Genomic DNA, 25,717 nt, shown 5'->3' with positions numbered 1-25,717 from the left:
CATCGTAACCAATCGCATATCCGAAATTTGCCCTGGTTATAAATCAAATCATCTAAAGAAACAATTTATTGCGGCAGTTGAATCGCCAACAGCATATGCAGGAATAACTTCAGTGAAGAATCCTACACTGACATAATCCAACGCCCTTCGTGGTATTAGCCAGGGGAGTAGTTGTTTTCTGATAGGTGTCAGTCCATTAACCTACAGTGGAGGGAGTTGAGACTGGCCTGAACAAATTGTTCCTTCAGATGATTTGAATAAAATGTGAAATAAAAATACAGTAAAACGAATAAAATTATCAATATACAGAGTGAGAAGAAATAAATAAGAATAAAAACAAAAATTAGCAAAAAATAAAAAAATATGAAAAAATTTAATAAGCTTCCAAACCAAATTGTTTCAACAATTTGGTATTCTACGCGGATGCCGAAAAAATAATGTACGCAACACGTTCGAAAGCAGTTTTATGGACTCGAGACTTACTGGACTTTCCCACGACTCGTCCTAGAACTTTATCTACTCGTTAAAAAAAAACAGTATTTTCCGGACTCGTTACGTAAATCACTACAACTTTACGCACAATTACTTGTCAGTGAAATGTAAGTACCATCAACTAAAGCGAAGGGGAGCTCGTGGGGTGAAGGGAATCAAAGTAACATCTTCCCTCTCAAAATATCCTCACAACTGTGAGTGGCTCTGAAGAGAAGGGTGTTTCAGGATATCAAGTGGTTCGTTCGTCTGCATTGTGTTTATGATGAGTATTGTAAATGATGCTATTTTTTCTTGGGTGTCAATGGGATCGACTTCTTGGTCATTAGCCCCGTATTCTGGGTATGTTAATATTAATAACTACCCGAGCCACCTAAAGAGCATCATGGCTATTCACAATTCGTCAGCAATGTAACGTTACAATTTCAACTAGATTAATTGTCTCGCGAAAAATGCCTGGTCCAGGTTGGGATCGACCTCACGACCTTTTGATCGTGAGTCGGTGCACTAACACTGCGCCAATTCATCTCTGTATGATACTTTTTCAATAACCTTTAATGTTTCGTAATATTGCAAACCTCAAAAACGATATGTTGTGGGAAATACGTGAGAAGTGTTGCTAAATTTTGATAATGTTTAACCCTCCATTAGTGTTCAGGGGTATGTCATACCCCAGAACCACAAATCACAGCTCCTCAGCAAAAACTAACCAAACTACAGACCTCTAGTGCTCAGTAGCTGTAGTTGAAACATATTCTTCCAGGGATGACACATTTCCAGCTCTCCCCGAATTCTCAGTTATACGTGAGACTTCTTCAAGTGCAGTTCGGGTACGTTATACCCCGGAACACTTTTGGTGTAACTATTTGTGTCATCGGACCTAAAGGTAAATTCCATAGTTGTGTGCACAGTATAATTGGTAATTTTCGTAAATAGTTTTTCAGAAGTATCAATTATTATAAAATGTGTTACGAAGAGAAACAAAAACGACTCAAACATTTATGGGAAGAGTTTGGCGCCAGTTCTGATGATGATGATGATTTATTCATTGGCAGTAATTCTGAAGGTGAGGATGGAATGCAAGAAGAAGTCGGAATCGCTGGAAGAGGTGAAGAACACCCAATAGAAGAAACAGAATATGCTGAAGAAGGAACAGTACATGCAGAAGAAGAATTGGAAAATGCTATTTCTGATTCGGATACGGAATATGGAGGAAGAGAAAAAGAGTCATCTACAGATGATTCACGAAATGGTGCAGATTCAAATAGAGATGGTAACAGGTATTTTTTGGATAAAAACAAGTCGAAATGGGCAAAGTTTCCAAACAGGAGAAACGTTAGAACTAGATCTGAAAACATCGTCATTCATTTACCTGGCGTGAAAGGAATTGCCCGACAAAAAAAGACCGCTATCGACTGTTGGCTTTTATTTTTTACTGAAGATATGCTTGATGACATAGTTCGATATACGAACGTCAAGTTAGGAAATAAAGCAACTAAATATAATACGAGCCATCAGTATTTGGTAAAAGAGACCGATAAAATGGAAATAAAAGCAGTTATGGGGTTGCTTTATTTGACAGGGTTATATAAAGCACACCGACAAAACATGTCAGATCTCTGGAATACTGATGGAAGTGGTATTGAGTTGTTTCGAACGACAATGTCCCTTCAAAGATTCTATATCCTGTTGCAGTCTTTGCGATTTGACAATATACATAATAGAGAACAGCGAAAAGAAATTGACAAATTGGCACCCATCAGAGGAATTTTTGAAAAATTTGTTGATAACTGCAAAATACACTATTCACCCAGTGAATATCTAACAGTTGATGAGAAGTTGGAGCCATTCAGGGGACGAGTGTCATTCCTTCAGTATATGCCTAAGAAACCTGCAAAATATGGTTTGAAAGTTTTTGCACTTGTGGATGCAAAAACTAATTATTGCTTGAACATGGAGGTTTACGTTGGCACACAGCCAGATGGGCCTTGCAGGCAAAACAATAGTCCGGAAGATATAGTCGAACGTTTGATTGAACCAGTGTCTGGAACTAAACGAAATATTACTTTCGATAACTGGTTTACCAGCCACCCTCTCATGATGAATCTGCTCGAAAGGCATCATTTGGAACTGTTAGAAAGAACAAACGACAAATACCATCCGTTTTTCTGTATATAAGAACCAGAGAACCTCGCAGTTCTGTATTTGCATAAGTTACGTTGTTCGCTATATGGTACAGCGATATCTCAACCGATTTGGTAAACGAGAAAATATTCCCTGAATGGATTGGTTGGAATTATTTTTTACTATGCATCGCGAACTGTTTGTGACATACCACCATTAAATATAATAATGTTCTGTGAAAGTTGTTTCACGTGTAGTCAAACATTTTTGCAGCATCTTTTGGTGGGATTTTCGCTAAACAGTTTTACAAAAACACAACACGTGTTTCGCTATACAATAGCTTCTTCAGGCGTGTCTTTACTGACTAATTAGTACGTACACGCCTGAAGGAGCTATTGTATAGCGCAACGCGTGTTGCGTTTTTATAAAAATGTTTAGTGAAAATCTCACAATCTCACATATACATATAAGAATCTATTTTTCAAACGGTTTTGTTCAGCTTGCCCTGTTTGTTTGTTCGTTTTTTCAATTCAACCCACGAAGAGTTCAAAATTGTTTTTTTTACCAGGTTTATTCAGTTTGCCTTGTTTGTTTGTATCAAATTTAGTAATTGAGGTTTGAAAGATTGATCTGATATTTAGAACACACATTTAGTTTTGATGACTATATAGTATAATAAATTATGTATCAATGTTATTCCTAAATGGCCGCAGCTACAAAATGGCGGATTACATACAGTAAATTTTTTCAATGTCCCCCCCTTTCACTTATTGAACGGCTTAACTCAAAAAATTGAAATTTGGAATAATAAAATTAATGCATGAATAATTTACTCAGAATCAAAATTGACAGATGAAACTTTCAAAATGGCGACTGGGCGTCATCTGGGAAAAAAATTAAATTGAAAGGGGGGGTCTTGTGATACATCTTTTTGAAGCTCCTGACAAATGCTTCACAACCCTAGAATATAATGTTAATGTTTTAAACTACTACAAAATGGCGGAACTTTAAATAATTAATGTCAATATCTCTACAAATCTTCATTATTCTCTGCCGTACCTATATCCAATATTGAAGCAGGTTCAGTTTCGTACACCTTTTGATTCAAATGACTCCATAATAAAAGTCCAAAGGTGTCAAATCTGACGATCAGGCTGGCCATTTTGTGAGACCTCGACGGCCAATTCAACGACGGGAAAAGTAGTGTCAAATATGTGATTTTTAAAGTAATCCTCTTCATCTTTTGCACGACTAGAGTGGATTTTTCTTCGAAATAAATATGTGATACTCTTCATCCCCACATATAGCGTGGAAGGAATCATAATTTGAAAATGAAAACTAAAAAAATACCATTACAATTATGGAGGCATTGAGAATCTATGATTTTATCGGAATTAATAATATCACGTTCAGTATTCGGAAAATTCGAAAACGATATATTATGATCCTCTTCACTGTGTTTGACGGTGATGTTTGTAGTGTCAGAGGGATTTGTGGACTTTTCTTAAAGAGATATATAGAGCGTCCTAATCCAATTACGGTGACATATTCAATGAAACTGGTGCAGTATCGAAATCGATTTTGAAAAATAGTTCTGTACAAGGTTCAGTTCATAGCAGAATTATTTCAGAATGTTCGAGAAATAATCTTATGAGAGTTTAGAAAATGCCAGTCCAGATTTAGAATGTGCAAACAATATTAAACCGTTCAAACCAAAATGTTCACACCCTTTGCAAGGAGGCGATGAAGAGAAACGTTTGAAATATTGTTTATGGGCCCAAAGGACAAACTTGAATTATGGTAATAATTTTCTACAAATGTAGTAGTATCGCATTTTGACAGCGAAAAATCCCCATCGGAAATCAACTGTGAAATTCTGTATTCTCAATCAAAAAATCAACGTCTGATTCAGATACTGAACAACCGAATTATCAGTCCTTTCTTTTTTTATGAACCATGAAAGCGTCCAAGTTCTGAACTTTGATTTGTGGGTTACCATTCAGGAGCTTCCAATTAATGAACGATTTAATTTATTCATTCAGTTGAAATTGTGTTTAGCTCACAATGCCAGAGCCCCTGAAGATTTGAAGATATGTTTGTGACTACGGTCACTACGGCATTTGGGCACCTGGAACTAACCTCCAAAGTCACCGGATTCACCACCAATGTATTTTCATTTATGGAAAACGTCAACTTTTTGAACAATTGCTCAAATAACTTAGTTATCATATGGAAGGACTCGAAATTGAATTTTGAGTGAGGGTTTGATAAAATTTGGTTTTTGAAAACTACAAAGGTACCTATCAGTTCTTATATGCGAGTATTGAGATTTTCATTGAAAACATATTCTCAATATTTGAATATTATTCACTACTATCTGATTTCATTCTCTCATTATTCTCTCATTATACCAACTTACCTCAGACAGAGCTGTAAGAAGAGTGTCACAATCCACGTTGTTTCCGCAAGTAGTACAAATACTGAGCCTCCTCTGTAACAAAAAAATATTTATTGAAAATAAGAAAAAGGATTTTGGCACACATTTCTTCAGGCATAAAAGTGGGCGAAAGGTCAGTTGATGAAATAATCATCAGGGGGTAAATTTCACTAGTTCGGACTTCCATTGTCTACTATATAAAATGATTTGAAATCCCTGAAACAAGTAAAAAAGAATAATTAAAAAAAGGATAGTTGAAAATAACAATTATATTAAGCAACAATAAACCTGAAATGAAATGATAGTGAAATAACCTACAAGTAAAAATATAATAATTGAATAATTAAAAATTAAAGGAATGCAAAAAGAAAATAATAAAAAATAAAAAGTGTCGAGATTCCAAGTCACGTTAGTTCACGACGTTTTGATTGTTGGGATCTACAATCGTCTTCGGGTGATGACTGGACTGATTCCTCCGAGAGATGACTATTTTATAGGTCGTTGAAAATACTTTCACTTTCTCTACTTTCCATTTTCCGCTTCACTGATTCCGTGAGAGATGACCGATTTGGCGGGAGTTGGTCATTTTCCGTTTGATGATGGGTTTCCATATGTTTCGTATATCTACGCTGGCCTGGCTGAATACGTTGTTGGACAACATGTATGCGGCTTCCTTAAATTTTCTCCTGAACCAATGTTCCTCTCTGTGCAAGATCTCAGCTTGGGACCACTCGATGTTGTGTTGATGGGTCCAAACATGGTCTGCTATTCCTGATTTGCTGGTTTCTTCTCGCTGTGTGTGCTTCTTGTGCTCGGCAATGCGAACATTCAATGGCCTTTTAGTTTCACCAATATAGGATTATCCGCACTCACAGGGTATCCGGTAAATGCAATTCTTGGAATCGCAGTCCGCGTTTGGGGGCCTGGTTTTCGTGAGGCTGCTACGGATAGTGTTACCGGATCTGAAACAGGTTCTAATGTTGTACTTGGAACCAATTCTTCTTATCCTCTCCGATAATCCTCTGATGTAGGGAAGTGCAAGCACTGGTTGTGACGGCTTCTCTTCCTTGCGAGGCTCCTGCTGTCTTTTAGTCAAAGTCTTTTCTACCATCGCTTTGGAGTATCCATTCCGCTGAAGATCATTTTTGATGATGTCTAGTTCCTTCTCGAGACCTTCCTTTGTATTACAGAGCCCAAAAGCACGGTCTAATAGAGTCTTGATGATTCCTCTTTTTGTCGATTGATGGTGGTTGGATTCGTGGTTCAGATACTGTCCCGTATGAGTGGGTTTTCGGTATACAGATGTTTCCCACTTAGTGTCGGTCTTCTTCACCAAAACGTCTAAGAATGGCAATTCATTGTGGATTTCCTTCTCCATTGTGAAAGTGATGGAAGGTCTCACGCTGTTGATGTGTTTCAGAACGGCGTCTAGTTCAGTATTCCCATGGTTCCATATTATGAAGGTGTCGTCAACATATCTCAACCAGACTCGAGGTTTCTTGTGGGCTTCTTCAATGGCCAGAGTTTCAAACCACTCCATATATATGTTGACTATGACTGGTGAAAGTGGCGATCCCATTGGCAGTCCCTCATCTTGTGTAAAGAATTCGTCCTTCAGTTGGAAATAACAGTTTCGTACACAGCATCCAACACATTCCAACTGAAGGACGAATTCTTTACACAAGATGAGGGACTGCCAATGGGATCGCCACTTTCACCAGTCATAGCCAACATATATATGGAGTGGTTTGAAACTCTGGCCATTGAAGAAGCCCACAAGAAACCTCGAGTCTGGTTGAGATATGTTGATGACACCTTCATAATATGGAACCATGGGAATACTGAACTAGACGCCTTTCTGAAACACATCAACAGCGTGAGACCTTCCATCACTTTCACAATGGAGAAGGAAATCCACAATGAATTGCCATTCTCAGACGTTTTGGTGAAGAAGACCGACACTATGTGGGAAACATCTGTATACCGAAAACCCACTCATACGGGACAGTATCTGAACCACGAATCCAACCACCATCAATCGACAAAAAGAGGAATCATCAAGACTCTATTAGTGCTTTTGGGCTCTGTAATACAAAGGAAGGTCTCGAGAAGGAACTAGACATCATCAAAAATGATCTTCAGCGGAATGGATACTCCAAAGCGATGGTAGAAAAGACTTTGACTAAAAGACAGCAGGAGCCTCGCAAGGAAGAGAAGCCGTCACAACCAGTGCTTGCACTTCCCTACATCAGAGGATTATCGGAGAGGATAAGAAGAATTGGTTCCAAGTACAACATTAGAACCTGTTTCAGATCCGGTAACACTATCCGTAGCAGCCTCACGAAAACCAGGCCCCCAAACGCGGACTGCGATTCCAAGAATTGCATTTACCGGATACCCTGTGAGTGCGGAAAATCCTATATTGGTGAAACTAAAAGGCCATTGAATGTTCGCATTGCCGAGCACAAGAAGCACACACAGCGAGGAGAAACCAGCAAATCAGGAATAGCAGACCATGTTTGGACCCATCAACACAACATCGAGTGGTCCCAAGCTGAGATCTTGCACAGAGAGGAACATTGGTTCAGGAGAAAATTTAAGGAAGCCGCATACATGTTGTCCAACAACGTATTCAGCCAGGCCAGCGTAGATATACGAAACATATGGAAACCCATCATCAAACGGAAAATGACCAACTCCCGCCAAATCGGTCATCTCTCACGGAATCAGTGAAGCGGAAAATGGAAAGTAGAGAAAGTGAAAGTATTTTCAACGACCTATAAAATAGTCATCTCTCGGAGGAATAAGTCCAGTCATCACCCGAAGACGATTGTAGATACCAACAATCGAAACGTCGTGAACTAACGTGACTTGGAATCTCGACACTTTTTATTTTTTTATTATTTTCTTTTTGCATTCCTTTAATTTTCAATTATTCAATTATTATATTTTTACTTGTAGGTTATTTCACTATCATTTCATTTCAGGTTTATTGTTGCTTAATATAATTGTTATTTTCAACTATCCTTTTTTAATTATTCTTTTTTACTTGTTTCAGGGATTTCAAATCATTTTATATAGTAGACAATGGAAGTCCGAACTAGTGAAATTCATCACGAAACATTGTCAATCACCTTCAAACAAACATCATCAGGGGGTATTCAATTCGAAGTAATAATTTATTTGTGAAATTAAATAAGTATCGCAGAACAAGTTTTTTTAAGAAAGAAAATATCTATTTGAAATCTGTTTACTCGTTAACCAGCTGTCGCCTCCCTATGAACGACAACTCTCAGAAGTCGAAACTTGTGCGAGCTGAGGACTAACGAGGTCTTACCTTTAAACGTTCAAATTCATTCAATGTTACATTACCACTTTTTCAGGACAGATGTATCAATGTAAAACAACATCATCTCAAAATAGATGAATGATATATATGTACGAGGTCTGTTCAAAAAATGAAGTGAATTTTAATTTTTCTCAAAAAATGTTCATAATTTTCTATATCATCCCCTTCGAAGTAGTCCTCCTCGAATATAATACACTTGTTTCTCAAGGACAAAACACGAGCACTACCGAAAAATCCTTAAGGCACTCTCAGAGCGGTGACTCTGCGAAAGTAGCGATTCACATTGGATTTGAATCGCTGGATATTAAATACATTTGGAATACAGGAAGTTCATTTCATATAAACGCAGTTCTCTAGATAGAAGGTTTCTTAAACACTGAAGTTCGAGGTGTACTGAGTTGAACCTCAAAACGATGAATAGCTCAGTCCGTTGGGCACTTCTGATATGCACCGTTCTTGGTGGAATCAAATGTGTTAAGTCACTTGAACACCTCCCGTGAAAGTATATAGAGAAGAGAGACAAATTTCCAACCTTTCTTTGATGTTCCAGGCTATCAAGGTTGCACGTGATGTTATCGTCTGCAATCAGGCGAATGGCTCTTTTCTGGGTGGAATCTAGCAAATTTAGGGTATGTTTGGGGCAGAAATAAATACATGAAAATAATACTCCAAAGAAGGTCTGATCTAAGCTTTATGAAGCATCAAAAGTTACTGAGGTGTGTACAGTTTTCTGGTAGTAGTAGGGGAGCCCACGATGCAAAATGGGGATTTACTCGAGCGTCATAGAGACATATTGTGTAGCAAAGCTTAGATTGTAAGATGAAAAAAAATGTTATATAATATATACCTTTTCATCGGTGGGGGAAGCGGCTATAAATTTTTAAATATGTAAAACAATACTGTTGCATGGACATACTCGAGCGCGTCAGATATTGATAGCATCAATGTCCTACGTATTTCTAAAAATGTTCATATGTTAATCTGATCGTTTGCATGATGTGGATGGTTGTACATAAGGGTTCAAAGTGAAAAGAAAAAAAATTCAATCGAGCGCGTCAGATTTTCTAACGGGGTGTTAAGTGCACCAAAAAAAAGTTCTCATCCAATAATCTGACGATTTCGATCTGACGCAAACTCGCGGCCATTATTATAGAGTGCAAAAAAATTCGCCATTTTGAAATACTCAAGAGCGTCAGATTAAGACATATATGGTTCATTTTTATGTTCTAGATGTGCTGTCTCATAATCTGACGATTAGCTAGGGGGATTCGCCTAATCTGACAAAAATATTTTTTTTCAATCATTGAAGCTGATTGTGGAATTGGCCGCGGTGATAGTGCGCCCGACTGACGATTGGAAGACCGTTGGTCCGATTCTCGCCTCGACCAGATATTTTTCTCGGGATAATTTATCTGGTTGAAGCTGGGATGATTCTGCAACCGTATTGGGAATCACAGGTTGAAAGATAAGACCCCGTTAGTCCTTAGGTCGCACAAGTTCCTCAACTTCTGAGGGTTGTCGTTCGTATGGGGGCGACAGCTGATTAACGGAAAAACAGATTTTGAAACAGATTTTAAATTATTTGAAAAGCTCAGGAAATAACATGCAAATAAATAAGTGCTCAAAAAAATTTAATTTTTTATAATCAATTGATTGATTAATCATCATCCTCATCCTCATTTCAGAGTGGGGACGGAGCGAGAGAGTTATAGATAGAAAAAAAGTAAAAGAGGAATAGAAAAGCGGAGAGGGAAATATAGGTATCACACAGCTGCACGTATTAAACTTTATTCGAGGGATTTTTGTTATTTCGGGTTGCGAAAATCGTCGGGTTGCGGAATTCGTTATCCTTGAATTATTTCCTTCAAAATAAAAAAAAGCTCCGCTTGAGAATGTCGAAATGACGTTATTTTTTCACAACTTTGCTGCCCTTCCCTTTCTTTACGTCACTCTCAAATTGTCAGATTACTGGAATATACACTTTTTGACATGCAATTAACTAACCTTACCTTAATCTGACGCGCTCGAAAATTTCTGATGATCATTTTTTTTTTCTAATCTTTTCCTTCATCTTTCACGGGCGGCCTTATATATGAGGGTCATATTTGGTGGAGGTACTTAACCGAATACAAGGTATCCCGTTGTGTATTAATCTACCGCGCTTTAGTAAATCCTGAAATCCTCGCTTGGGCTCCCCTATGATAGCAAAACGACTGATCTATAGTTATTTGGAATTTGGGAATAGGCTAAACGCGAGCAATCCTCCAACAAGAAGGAAAACCCCCTTTCTTGTAAGACAGGTTGAAAAGTCTAGTGCAAGTTCATTTGCGTTCATTTGCTCAAGTTCATTTGCGCACTTTTTAAGTACGATGATGGGCAATTCATCAGGGCCAAATGTATTGTTGATATTGAGCTGTTTCAAAATTCGCCTCACTAGACGCTGTCGAAAAGTAATTTCCGGCATTATGGATTTTAGTGTGGGAGTAGTGGGTGGTGCTTTTCCTACAAAATCGACTGTGTGGGACGCAAATTGTTCAGCTAGTAGATTTGATTTTTTTATGGCTGCTGTTGCAATTGAGCCATCCGCTTGTTTTAGTATTGGAATTGTAGATTTTGTAAAGTTCTGATTGACAGCTTCAGCTACCAACAAGAAGGATCTAGACCCGTTGAAATTGGGAAGCAGTTACGTAAGCGTTTTTCAATTCTTGGAGCAGTTCTAATGTGCACTTTTTGGCATGCCTTCAGGCTGTCTCACCGATTCGATTTTCATCATCTCCTTAATCATCGCAATACTCCATTCTTTTTAATGGGTCTCTTCAATCTTGGGGATAGGAAGTCACAGGGGGCCAAATCTGGTAAATACAGTGGCTGTGGCATGATTACGGTGTTATTTTTTGACAAAAAATTACGAACAAGCAATGACGAGTGAGAAGGTACATTATCGTCATGAATTATTTTTCCACAACACCAGACGGTATTGCTTCTCGCAAGCGGCGCATAATTTCAAGATAATACTCCTTATTAACCGTACGAACTTGGTGTACTTTTTTTTATCTTTGCTCTCTTTGGCTCTTCCAATGGGGCGATTTGATTTTGAGCGATGCTCAAGTGATGGTTTTTATGGTCGAAATTCAGCGATTTTGGAACGAACTTCGCAGCGACACGCTTCTTGCCCAAAATTTCCGAAAAAATTGCATGAAATCAGCCAACCAATAGGGCGATATTTCCTCCACTTTCTCAACATTTTCATCGGTTGTTAATGTGCTGGGAGTGAGCATCGTCCATCACATCTTCTCGACCGTCTGTGAAAAACTTGTACCACTTGTAAACATTTTTCTGACTCAGAGTACAATCACCGTATGTCACTGTCAACATTTCAAGTATTTTTGGGCACCTCATTCCTTTTTTCACAACAAATTTGATTCAAATTCTTTGATCCAATTTTTTTCGATAGGAGAAATTCGTCGAACACGAAAAACACTTCTAACGTTTATGCATCTCACCAACAAACTCAACATGCTCAACAGCAGAAACTAACTGTGGACCAGTCTACCATCACGAAAAATAAAATAATCGCTAATTGAATGTAAGTAGTTTGCAAAATTTGAACATTAACCTTATTTTAGAACAGACTTCGTATAACAACATACATTCATTTTTCACATCAATGAAATAAAAAAACGTTGATATCAGGAGCAACCTCTGGAATCATGAATTATTCAGGTATTCAAAATTTAAAAAAATATTTACAGAATAAAAATGGAAATGAAAATGTTTTCTGCCATGAAGTTTCGTAACCAAAATGCGTAAATTAAAGAGGTGGCCATGATCCAAATTATAATTAATTATCGTTTTAAAAAATGGAAATGACTACATTCTGTGAAGTGAAACCAGAAAAGTGTTCATGAAAGTTCGAAAATATATTCGAGTTGAAAACAAACTTTTGTTATTAATTAATTACGTAAATTGTAATACAGTGATGAGCAGACATCATTTGAAATCCGGATAATTTTGTTCAAGAAGAATATTATTTTCAGTAAAGGAAAAAGAATTACTCTGGAAATGTTATTTGAACTTCTTTATTGTTGATGAGAAACTTGAAATAAATTAAATGGGAATATAATAGCCGAATGAAAAGTTGAGAAAATTGCAGTCCGAACCATGAAAACGGATTCATTGACACATCATCCATCAAAATCGGCTGAGCTATAGTGAAATATACAGTTGGGACTGTATGCGTCATCATGCGTCATTAATTTGGGCATGGACTGATGAAAGTCCAAAAATTATTGTAAACGAAATGATGCCACTACTGCTTCAGAAAAATCAACCCTTCAATGAAGAATTACTTTTTTTCAAATTCGACAATAGCAAATTAAGCAAATTTCATGAAACTCGCCAGCTCTTTTATGTTAGTCTGCAAAAACATATGTTTTAGGTAGCACAAGCAAGTGAACTCAAATTGCTTGTGAGAATACTACCCATAATACCTTTGGACCTGAGAAATTCTATCTCATAACGTTTTTCAAATTCCCTTTTTCAACTCCGATTTTGACAGTTTATCAAAATTTCAGTTTACTGATTTTAGGCTGTAAATTATAATTACGATCTAACATTTTATTATTGTGAAATGCCCACAGTTTATCAGTTGTTAAAACAATGTAGTTTAGAAGAAGTGAAACCGTAGAAACCCTCCAATAAACAAATTGTGAATGATTTGAACTGTCAAACGTTAATAATACGTCAGCAAATGGTATCAACATTTACGAAATTGTTAACGACTCACTTTTACACGTTTAATTATTGCATTTTGCTATATATGTGTTGAATCACTTATTTTATTGATGATGCATGTGTAGTCTCTCGTTGTCCCAACTGCATTATTCAAAATTCAATTGACCACGATGTTGAATGGCACGAAGAGAATGACGTAGATACTCCAAAATCGGATGAAAGTGAGTAGACAACACAACATTGAGTAGCAAACATTCAATCTCATTGAAAACTTAGAATCATGGATTCTGGTGTCATGGACTGAAGACTGTTAATTGGAATTAATAATGTATACAAAAAATGTTTAACAAGTTTGTTTTGTTCGCAATATTACTCAAGAAAAAATATTTGTACCTTGCTCTTTGTTGAATACCGTGTCAATAAAGTTTGTTTAAATGAATATTATGTGCGGTAATGTCCTCTTTCCAAAATCTATTTTCTCATTTCTAGAATTATAACTACTGCTCGTTGATCAATTAAAAAACAGAATACATTGAAAGAAACATGCATACAACAATGTTTAGGTAAGCATGGGAGGGGGGATTATACTTTTGCCTAATTTTGCTGACAAGGGAGGTGGGGGGTAAATGAATATACTTACGTAATACTCGAACTGCCCCTATATGTGTTAAATCACGTATTTTATCGATGATGTATGTGTATTCTTTCGTCGTCCCAACTGTACATATATATATATATATATATATATATATATATATATATATATATATATATAATATATATATATATATATATATATATATATATAATAATATATATATATATATATATATATATATATAATATATATATATATATATATATATATATATATATATATATATATATATATATATATATATATATATATATATACTGCTGAAATAATAACTTTTATTCTGAGCTTTGAAGTAACCGCGTATAATGGAGCTGCAAATCTTTTGTCATGTCTGGGATCACTGCAATATTAAATATCGCAAGAAGATATTTTCACTTCTCTTGTGCATCCATCCTATCATTCCTTTTCACAAAACTATAATGAAATATTTTCATCGGAGAACTCTGAAGGAAAATACAAATTCAATTACCCTTGTTTGTTCCGAGTTGGAATTCTGTGAAGGTTGAGGAAATTGCATTTACTTCCATAGCATAAATGCTTAGGTACAATGCAGAAAATAATTCATTCGACGAAAATAAAAAACCTGCAATTTGTTTGATATCAGACCTGAAAACTGTTCAGTTAGATACTTTTTCATTATCGCATTCCAAGAAAATATTTTTTCAATTAGATTACAAGACTTTCTTGAATGAATCATCAATACATATCAAGAATGAGCCAATCAGGATTTTCGACCGTAATGGAGAATATGCTAGTCTTCTGGATCTATACCTAACAACCAATTCAGAAATCTACACAGTCACCGTAAGGTCTCCATTGGGATCTTCTGAACACAAACTCATCTAAGTGTCGAGTGAATTACCGATAAATGTTGGGGTACAATCTAAGCCGCGCAAATTTTGGCATTACAGATCAGCTGAATGGGAGGATCTTCAAGACCATTTCCGAAATTTCTCCTGGCTAGACATTTGTTTCAGCTCTAAAGAGCCATCAACTTGTACTTCTGAAGTCACTACAGTTATTCTATCATCTATGGATTCAAGTCGGGGTGAAAGTAGCCAGCTTGAATTTAATGCCCCAAAAACTCTGGCATCGGTTTCCTCCAGATAATAAATGTTTCCGAACCGGACCAGGCCAGACAATTCCGCTTTCTGATTCGATAAGTTTGTTAGGGGTTAAAATGGACACCAATATGTCTTGGCACAATCATGTCGCTGGAATTGCAAAGGCTGCTTCTCAACAGCTTGGAACACTGCTCCGAACCAGAAAAATGTACACACCTCAACAACTTTTAATGCTTTATACATCTCAGATCAGAACTTCTTTGGAATATTATTCTCATGTATGGAGTTCCGCCCCCAAACATACCCTGAAGCTGTTGAATTCAATCCAGAAAAGAGTCATCCGCCTGATTGGAGACGCGAACATTACTTGCAACCTTGATAGTCTCGAACATCGAAGAAATGTTGGAGATTTGTTTCTCTTCTATAGATACTTTCACGGGAAGTATTCAAGTGACTTGGCTCGTTTGATACCACCAAGACGGTACATATCAGAAATACGCGACGGACTATGGCTGCTCATCGTTTCGAGGTTCCACTCAGTACACCTCGAACTTCACTGTTTAAGAACTCTTCCATTTGGAGAACAGCATTTATATGGAATGAATTTCTTGAGAACGTTTTTCCAAATGGATTTGCTTTCCAGCAATCCAAATCCAATGTGAATCACTACTTTCGCACAGGCACTGCTCTAAGAACGCCTTGAGGATTTTCCTACAGTGTGTTTCCTTGTGTTTTGCCTAAAAAAACTGATTAACATTCACAATTACATCTGTTGCAATCGTCCCGGTTTCGCACATGAGCAAGTCATTTTGTCGCGCGACAGTATTAAATTTAACATAACTCGTATCCTTTTAAAAGGCATTCCAATTACTGCTAAATATCTGATATACACATTTTTTTCAAACATCAAAATGTATATTGATCCATAAATGATAGACATATACCATCGCAGGCTTTTTTTTGTAGACCTGCTTAAAGCATTTCCAACATACATTGATATATCTCAACGGGATTAGGTAGCGTTTTTGATGAAAGCTCTCAATTGGCTTAATTTTTTACGACATATTCAACAATCATAATCCTATTTCAACCAATTCATACGAAACAATAATAGATTATACACACAAATCTTCCACTTCAATCACTCCGAAGATTGGTGGAAACTGGATGAAAATCCGTTCAGTAGTTTTTGAGTTTGTGATAATGATGATAATAATATTAATTTTTCGGTGGAATGATGCCCTCTCTACTTTCAAATCTCAAAATCATGTAGACTTGCCGCACTAAAGCAGAAATCTCAGCCGGATAAACGAAGAAGGCTGTTATTCTTGGCTAACTGCGCTTAGGACACATTATTCTTCGACCCAATGATCACTTACTTCACGGGGCTTCGGGAATAGTGCTTGAACCAGCGCCACATTAGGAAAAATAACAATAATAATGATAAATCGACTTCATTCATCTTTCGAAATACATGAACGTAAATGAACACATAAATACAAATGGCGAAGTGTCAGCCAATACTATAAATGATCAGCACAGTGTAAATAAAATTGTTAACGAGCACAAAATACTAGTGAGGAGTAATAGTAGAGACATTGTTTTTTCGTTAATATTTTAAAATTTCGTTGCAGTACGAGGTCCGGCTATTAACTAACGAGACTGCCCGCTTAGAGGGCGCCCTAGAGGGGTGGGGAAAAAACGAGTAGTGCGTTGGGTATCTGGAAATGTTCTTTATTCGCGTACCAAAACACGTTTTCGTCATTATTATAGTATTTGTGCCGTAGCGGTTTGAAATGAACCTTTTTTCTCTTTTCGAAAACCATGTTTGACGAAAAACAGGAGCAACGTATCAATCTCAAATTTCTCGTTCAATTGAAAAAACTCCGACTGAGTCGTTGTCATGAATGAATAGGTTCCAGAGGGTCAGACTGTCAACCAGACTTACTATTTGTCAGTCTTGGCAACACTGCGAGAACAAGTTCCTAAGAAACTGCCCGAGTTGTGGATTTTGCACCAGGACAACACACCTGCCCATAACGCGCTATCTATGAAGCGGTATTTGGCCGATAAACGCACTCCAGTGCTCGCCAGATTTCGCACCGTGCGACTTTTTTTGTTTCCGAAGATACAATCTGCTTTGAAAGGGACCCAATTCAAGCCGATGGAAGCGGTAAAGCAAAAACGGCAGAGCTTCTAAAGGCCCTCACCAAAGAAGACTTCCAGCACTGCTTCGATTAATGAAAAAAACGAATAGAAAGGTGTGTGGCGAGGGAAGTATATTGAAGGGGAGCATTCGAACGTAGAATAATTTTTATAATAAAACATTTTTTCGTAACCAGCCTCGTTATCTAATAGCCAGACTCGTATGAGTAAATTTCATGTAAGTAGAGTGGATAAATTCATGTAAATTTAGTAACTTCGACGTGTTCAGACAGACAGATAGATACGACGATAGATGTGGTTATTATAGATTATCCAACATTTTGGATAAAAAGTTTGAAAAAAATGGTTTTGGTGTCTGTATTATTACTAGTTTTGAATATTACTGGAGTTTTATCCCAACACCCAACCGTTATTTTAACACCTAGACACGTGTTTCGGTCACCAAGTGATCACCTTCAAGAAGAAGATTAAGCAGTTCAATCTACCCCTTGAAGATGATCACTTGGTGATCGAAACACATGTCGAGCTGTTAAAATAACGGTTTGGTGTTGGAATAAAACTTCAGTAATATTCATTACTACACCAAAGGTTCCAAACATCGAAAGTACTAGTTTTGAAGTTTATTTTTTCAAAATGCACTGTTTTGCTTGAAATAATAAGTTATGAATAGAGACCAAAAGATAATACAAAATTTGTCTTTTATACCACCCACCACCATCTTGAAAAAAATACGATTACGGCCCTCTTTTCACATTTTCCCTTACATCCCCTTTTAGGTGCATTTCGTCTACAGAAGCGTTTGAACTTAAGTTGTAGCCTATTTTGAAATAATAAGTTACACAATAAAACATATTGGAGATTCAATTGTCTGCAGGAATAGTTCGAGGACAATGTTGCTACTCTTTCTCAGCAGTAAAGGAGAGAATCTCATTATGGTACCACAGCAAATTCGCCCCGCTCATCTAAATGAAAAGTACTCCTTAGTACTCTCTGATACTGCATCACATCCTGGCACACAGTTATAGAAATTTAAAAAAACTTTTGAAGAAACTGGTTGCACCTATAGCACAATCGCAGCAGAAGTTCCCCTGATACAGGAAAGATATGAAAAGCATGTGGGCAAGAGAAAATCTAATGATGATGTGGCAACCTAAATGGAACGATGGAAGAAATGGATGATGGACCTATAGCCTGATATCGGACATGAGAAGGTGGCTTGATAGACCATATGAGCAAGTTACGGGACACGAATGTTACAGGAAGTGATTATATGACCACATGAGGGCAGAATCAGTGGGATGCCCATATTGTGGTGACCTAGATGATGCGGCACATACACATGCATGCTCCAGATGGACCGAAATGTGGCAAGATTACCTGTAGGAATCGGGGATGTCATTTGATTCGAATAACATGTTTCTGAGTTTGACGTCAAATGAAGAAAAGTGGATATGTGCATATAAAATTATTGAGCACGTCATTGAAACAAAAAATAGAGAGTAGAGGAATTATGGGTCAGATGAGTATATCCGTCATAAGGAGGTTGTCAAGTTTGAAACAACTTTAGTGAAGTTATGCGAATGTGGATACCGCTAAGGAAAACAATAAGGGGAAGGGGTTTCAGTTGGTAGGTATCCGACACAACATTTTATGCAAATTTTTCCCTTCTCCGGAAAAAAAGTACCACCAAGTTTGATCTGGTTAGAGTACCTCCGACTACTGATGTGAGACATCTCCACTTCCTGGAGACATATCACTAGATCATGGAATGGATAGAAATCTTCAGAGGTTCAATCGAGTGGTGATGGTGTGGAAGAAATATAGGACTAGAGCACCCCAGGAAGAATAGAGACGCTGCATACGAAAGTTGTGCAAATCCATCTCGTCCTTATGCACCACTGCATGTTGGCGTGTTTATACCGGGTGTCCCATATTTTATGTGACAGGCAATACCTGGTTTGTTGAAGGAGATACACAAAAATGTTTCATACAAAAGTTTTAGGAGTTCATGAGAGCTATATTTTGATATAATTTTTAAATATACAGGGTGTTTGGTGTAGGTGCTACAGACCAAAATTCCATTTTTTAAAATAGAACGCCCTGTATATCATTACATATTCAAATGCTACGTTAAATTTTGATATCATTTCATGTTTGGTTTTTGAAATTCGGTTACGGCGTTGTTGAGTTATTGCTTGAAATGTAAAGTCTTGAGAACGACTATTATTTTTAAAAATATCTCATACAATTATTCTCTCTGCATCAGATCACATGAAAATTAGTCAAAATTTTGGGTGTTCGAAGTAATGGTTTCAATTTTGAGTTGTGGAATTCAGTCAGGAATCATTTTGAATATGAAACAATTGCGAAATTGAAAGAGGTGTATTCGAAAACAAATCTTTAATTAATAACAATGTAAATAATATAACTTGATAAATCATTTTATAAGAATGGTAGGTACCTAGAAATAAGTCATAAAAATTATTCAAAGTGATGCCCATTAGATATTATACAGGCTTCGAAACGTAAAATCACTTCTCTCGTACAAGTCGCTCTTGTAATATCACTGCACTCGTAATATCACTGCACGCTAGTCGAATTTTCATTTTCAGATCATCCACATTCAAAGGAGATGTAGTAGTGAAAACAATATCTTTTAAATAACCCCATAGGAAAAAATCAAGCGGTGATGAATCTGGGAAACGAGCCGGCCACCGAATTGGACCCTTATTACCAATCCATCTATTTGGGTACGTTCTATCCAGATATTCAGTAACAACCTGTGAATTGTGAGGAGGAGCACCATCTTGTTGCCACCAAATTCCTTGTCGTTCTGCTATGGGAATATCTTCCATCAACTGGATCCTATCATTTTCTAGAAAATGTAAATATCGCAATCCATTGAGATTTTCATTGTGGAATCTCGATTCATCGCTCCACAAAATTTGACTGAATATGTTAGGACTTTCATGTAATATTACCTGAATACAAGCAATGAATTCAAGTCGTCGTTCGAATGGGTGGTATTTATTTTCTTTCAGAATTCTCTGTACATTAGATTTACTCACACCGACTTCTTCTGCAAGAGTACGGATAGAAACATGTGGTTGAATAATAATATAAGCCAACACATTAATCTCTAAATCTTCAGTTCTAACAGATCTCGTATGATGACGATGCTTTATAGTAGAAGGAAATGACCCAGTTCGCAATTTTTCTACAACTCTCGAAAAAGTCATTCGTGACGGAATGGGTCTGTCTGGAAAACGTTCTTGGTATAGACGTTGTGCTTGACGGCAATTTTTCTGACATTCCCCAAAAATTAATAACATATCAATGCAATCACTTGGACTAAACGCAAAAGGCATACTGGAGTTTTCGCACAAAGAATACAGTTACTGTTTTGCAAAGAATCACTGAATCGAACTGACAAGTAGATACAATTCAACAATATTTGTTACTATGGCATCAACAAGCATAAGCTACTTGATGAAATTGTGCAATATAAAGCAATTCACCCTCAAGTTAGTCACATTCTCAAGAATTTCAATATTATATTCAACAACTGATATCGATATCGTATCGTAGAGGTGAGAATAATGGTTTGTATTCAGTAGTAGTCTAGTTCAATTTAATAAAAGATATAGACTGGATTCGTGTACGAGTAAATAAGTTTTTTTGAAACTTTATATTTAAGGAAAAGTGCAATAACTCAACAACGCCGTAACCGAATTTCAAAAACCAAACATGAAATGATATAAGAATTTAACGTAGCATCTGAATATGTAATGATATACAGGGCGTTCTATTTTAAAAAATGGAATTTTGGTCTGTAGCACCTACACCAAACACCCTGTATATATAAAAATTATATCAAAATATAGCTCTCATGAACTCCTAAAACTTTTGTGTGAAACATTTTTCTGTATCTCCTTCAACAAACCAGATATTGCCTGTCACATAAAATGTGGGACACCCGGTATAGATAGACGAAGACGACTCCGAACTGAATCTAGAGTATTTATTTGACGAAAATGAATACCATGATTCATTCACCCACTATGAAACTAGGAAAGAGCTGCTCCGTGTTCTTGATTTGTAGGAATGGGTGTATCTGCTATCATGTTGGTGGGTTTTTGAAATTGAGTCTCACCAGTAAGCAAAAGTAAGCATATCCGAAAGATTTGCTCTGTAACAAGTGTTACATAGGATTGGTATGAAATTCATATTCAAGCAGATATTTAAAAGGAATCATACAATTCTCTAAGAAACGGTTCAGTGAATTTTGATGTATGTGAGAGGGAGTCAGTTACGTTTAAACACTTTGAGTATTAACAAATGACTAGAAAAACGAAAGTAGATTTGAGAATATTCACTTCAATCATAAGTGAAAATTCAACGAGTTTGTTTACACCAAATTGGGTTGTTGCTTATTAGGGAAGAAGCCAACTAGAGAGAGTTATTGTTCCCACTTATCATTTGGACAGTGTTAAGGCGCGTACACATCTTGCGAACACATGTGGCCGAAGCCTTTCGACCGAATTCATTCGATAATTCCGGCGTTCGACGGAAAATTTGCTCTGCCGTCCACATTACGGCGAACGAATTCGTTTGCAGTCATTCGTTCAGTTTCGCAGGTATTGTTGGCGATTCGTGGCGCGAAAGTTATTTGTTTGATGTAAGTTATAAGAATGGCGTCTGATGAGGATATCATTATAGCAAGTGCGATGTATATGAGGCGGAGGCCGAAGCAGCGGAAGAACCCCCCAAAAAACGACGAAAACGGCGCTGGTGGACAACATCATTGTTCAAGAGCAGAAGTCGGTACAGAGGAATAGACTTAATTAATGATCTAAAAGCTGAAATGGAATACGGAATGTTTCAAAATTTTTGTAGAATGAATTTAACTGATTTTGAATGGTTATTACATGAAATCGGTCCAAAAATCTCGAAAGAAGATACAAAGTTCAGAGAAGCGATACCGCCGGCAGAAAGGTTATTGGTAACCATGCGATATTTAGTTACTGGTGACTCATATACAAGTTTGCTGTATACCTTTAAAATTTCAAAGCAACTCATTTCAAGAATAATGCCAGAAGTTTGCTCTGCTATAATTGAGGCTCTTAAAGAATATGTAAAGGTAAGTGAAATAGTTATCTAAAATGCTTTAAGTATTTATTGGAAACGTCTCGAGTTTACATAAAAAACATCAAAAAGTGCCCTAAGTACTATCTGTAAATGAATTTATAAAGCGTGTAATGGACGTCTGCGAATTATCTGTTTGCTGCAGCGTCAGGTTTGATGGGCTCGCCAGAAAAACGGACTCATTTTCAGGAGAAAATGGGCAAATTGATGCTGAAGGTGATGCGAAAGGAGTACTGGTGCTTTGAGTGACTGAAGAATATTGATTATATGGATTGGGTGTTGTGCTAGGCGTGATACTCGTATAAGTTTGTTGATTGGGTTGAAGGAAATAATATTGTTTATGACCAATGGAACTGATTGGGGACACGTGATGCTCATAAAGACCTTTATCCGCCTTATACAGAATATCTCCAATTAGATGTTCCACCTCGCTTTGTGTATGAACGCTGTATTTTCTAGGCTTCGCCGCCACATGCTCTCCAAAAATTGTGCTATCGTCTCTCGGTTTTCTACTTGCAATAGTTTCTTTCCAATAATACCTAAGTATGGAGTTAAATTCTCATTTTTTCAAGTTTATATCTCATTTATGTTCAAACGAAGAAAAGGGAGATTTTTTTCGGTCGTGCTGTATACAATACGTCATAATATTTGCATATGTAGGAATATTTCATTTCATAAAAGAATAAATATTTTGACTTACCTCAGTGTTTTTAGTTTCTTTTGGTATAAACTTATCCATCAAGAAAAGCATATCTTTGAAAGCGAACCAGCTAGATTTAAAAATTGTGTCGGTTCCTGAGCCAGTTTTAAAAGAGTTGTCTTGTTTTTGTCTCTCACGTCGAAATGACGTTAATAATGATTCCATTTTCTTTTTAACCTCCCCTGTATCGCCTTTCATAATTTTGCTGATGTCGTTCCAGGCATCAAGTTTCTTTATTTTATTTTTGTAATCATTATGCACTGGATTCCATAAAACTTCCCGCTCTCGATATAAATTAATCAATTTTAAACAAGCTGAATTAGTCCACTCCATTATCGCAAAATAGAAATGAAAGCAAAATCGCGACGACGTTCGACACTTGTATGAGAAGCGTACACACTAAACCCAGACGAAAGAATCCGTTCTTCAATTTTCTTTTGATGTACCGCCCGACGAGCGAACTCTCGCGAAGGCAAACGCATGCGTTGATTAGCGTTTGTTGGGGCGTACACACTTACCGAAGGCGTTTGGTCGAAAGGCTTCGGCCACATGTGTTCGCCAGATGTGTACGCGCCTTTATTATAAACATATTCAATTTATACTCACTCCCAGTAAAGCGTTGATTCAGTATGTATTTATCTACATGGTTGCTTCAACATATAAACAGATACGAATTACATGCATGACTTTCGATTCCAAAAAGTAATTACATTCTAGTAGTCATTATTTCGTTCACATGTAAAACTAAACATGGAGTCGGAAGATGAAAGAGAAGTTCACAAAATTTCCATTCCTTTGGAATTGGCTGAGGAAATATATGATCATAAATACAATGAGTGAAAGGTGAAAGTGCCATTACATTTCACTGGAGAACCCGACATGAGCACTTTCCATTCCTCCGATATTGGCTTTGATACAATGAGGGTTTTTCAAGAGAATGTAGTACTCCTGAAAATGCTTTGAAATAACGTCATTTTGGGTTACTATTAGTTTCCTCTCTTCAAATATTTGTTGATTTTAAGTTTGTTATAATAAAACGGAAAAAAGATATTATGTTTCTAATGTATTCGTTTCATAAAAACATATTCTTGTTGATTGAAAAATATGAATTTTCATCATCTTGAATCAATATGAGACGTAACGTTGGGCCACAAAGTTATAGTTACTTTTGAAGGCTATACAATGGTTATTGCAGTCATACTATTTTTCTTTACCATTTTTATAGTACGATTTGCCTTTAGTACGATTTACCTCTTCATCGGAGCTGAGTTTCTTTCCAGCGAGCAGTCTATTGAGGACTGAGAACAGGAAAATTCGCCAGATCTGTAGAATACAGTGGATGAGGAAGTAATTTGAAGCCCAATTTATCCAATTCTGCCATCGTTTTCATTTGTCCTTTAATTTGTCCTTCATACTTGATTTATTACTTTAATTTGTCCTTCATACTTGATTTATTCCTTTATGTTTTTCGATTTCAGTTGGGTGTAAGCCCATAAGCCCAGAAATGATTTCGCATTCTATCTACAACAAAATTTAAATCAATTCATTTTCCGACAGAATCACTACCGGAAAAGAATTTCGTTTCCACCCAATTTTTCTAAGTTGAAAACTTATCCGGAGACAAACATCCAACATCCCCATCTACTTTTGTCCGGATAACTTTCACGTTAAGTCCTGAAAATCGGTATTGCAAACATCCTGCTACCCAAAAGTTTTTGGCGAGTAATGATCGGATAACTACTTTGAAGACAAATGCAAGTAGTTTCAGCATGTCAAATATATTCATCCCTAGAGTTACAGTTCGAATGAGACCTTATGCGATTGGTTGATTACATATTTGATCGAAGGTTATTCTATTAGTTCAGGTAGGAACGTAGGAAAAAACACAACATTATTCATGAGTGAAATGCAATCTAATAGAATAATGAGCTGTGCTATATAATACGTTCAGCGATATGTTAGACGAGAGGGGAAACATACAAAACATTTCTTTTTTTGAAAGAGGTCATTTTCATGAAAGTTGATTCACCTTTTATTTTATATAATTTCAAGTTGAACTTCTATAATTTGAATTCAGTAACTGAAATGAGAGAATGAGATACAGTGCTAATATTAAAAATATAATACTGAACATGTTTATAGGGGGGAGGGAAGAGGAAAGAGGGAAAAGAGAGAGAAGGGAGAAGAGAAAAGAGAATAGAGGAAAGAGAAAAGAGAGAAGAGAGGAGAGAAGAGAAAAGAGAAAAGAGAAAATAGAAAAGAGAAAAGAGAGAAGAGAGAAGAGAGAAGAGAGAAGGGAGAAGGGAGAAGGGAGAAGGGAGAAGGGAGAAGGGAGAAGGGAGAAGGGAGAAGGGGGAAGGGAGAAGGGAGAAGGGAGAAGGGAGAAGGGAGAAGGGAGAAGGGAGAAGGGAGAAGGGAGAAGGGAGAAGGGAGAAAGAAGAAGGGAGAAGGGAGAAGGGAGAAGGGAGAAGGGAGAAGGGAGAAGGGAGAAAGGAGAAGGGAGAAGGGAGAAGAGAGAAGAGAAACGATAAAAGAAAAAAGAGAGAACAGATAAGAGGAGAGATAAGAGGCGAGATAAGATATAAGATATAAGATATTAGAGATGAGAGATGAGAAAGAAGGAGAGGAGAGAAAAAGAGAAGAGAAGAGAGGAAAGAGAAAAGAAAATAAACGAGACAGAAAAGAGAAGAGAGAGTAGATGAAAGAAAAGATAATTGTAAGCTTTTCGAAGCTCTGATACTCTTTAAGACGTGTCTCATTGAGCATTAGAGTTGATAGAAATAGTTCGTTGGAAATAATAGTAAAATCATAATATGACTTATTCCATATACAGTAATATCTGAGTAACTTT

General features: G+C 36.8%; 2 protein-coding genes across 2 annotated transcripts in view; both read right to left on the bottom strand.

The window, feature by feature from the left end:
• LOC141481928 (uncharacterized) overlaps positions 1-25,717 on the bottom strand; it is a 259,495-nt gene that overhangs the window by 21,973 nt on the left and 211,805 nt on the right. Inside the window, exon 3 of the mRNA XM_074174302.1 lies at positions 5,033-5,104. Within this exon, the coding sequence (XP_074030403.1) occupies positions 5,033-5,104 (72 nt within the window). The remainder of the gene's footprint in view (positions 1-5,032; positions 5,105-25,717) is intronic.
• LOC141481953 (uncharacterized) lies at positions 22,059-23,265 on the bottom strand. Its single transcript, XM_074174448.1, has 3 exons — positions 22,835-23,265; positions 22,763-22,791; positions 22,059-22,724 (listed from the first exon to the last, which is right to left on the bottom strand). Exons 1-3 carry the CDS (start codon positions 23,197-23,199, stop codon positions 22,243-22,245), a joined length of 876 nt encoding a protein of 291 aa, XP_074030549.1. The 5' UTR covers positions 23,200-23,265; the 3' UTR covers positions 22,059-22,242.

The sequence above is a fragment of the Leptinotarsa decemlineata genome, unplaced genomic scaffold (assembly GCF_025532065.1).
Source record: "Leptinotarsa decemlineata unplaced genomic scaffold, Ldec_3_MD MMD2_tig00000576_RagTag_RagTag, whole genome shotgun sequence".
Lineage (NCBI taxonomy): Eukaryota > Metazoa > Arthropoda > Insecta > Coleoptera > Chrysomelidae > Leptinotarsa > Leptinotarsa decemlineata.
Note: the sequence above shows the minus strand (reverse complement) of the source record. Positions and strands in the feature narration are given on the sequence as shown.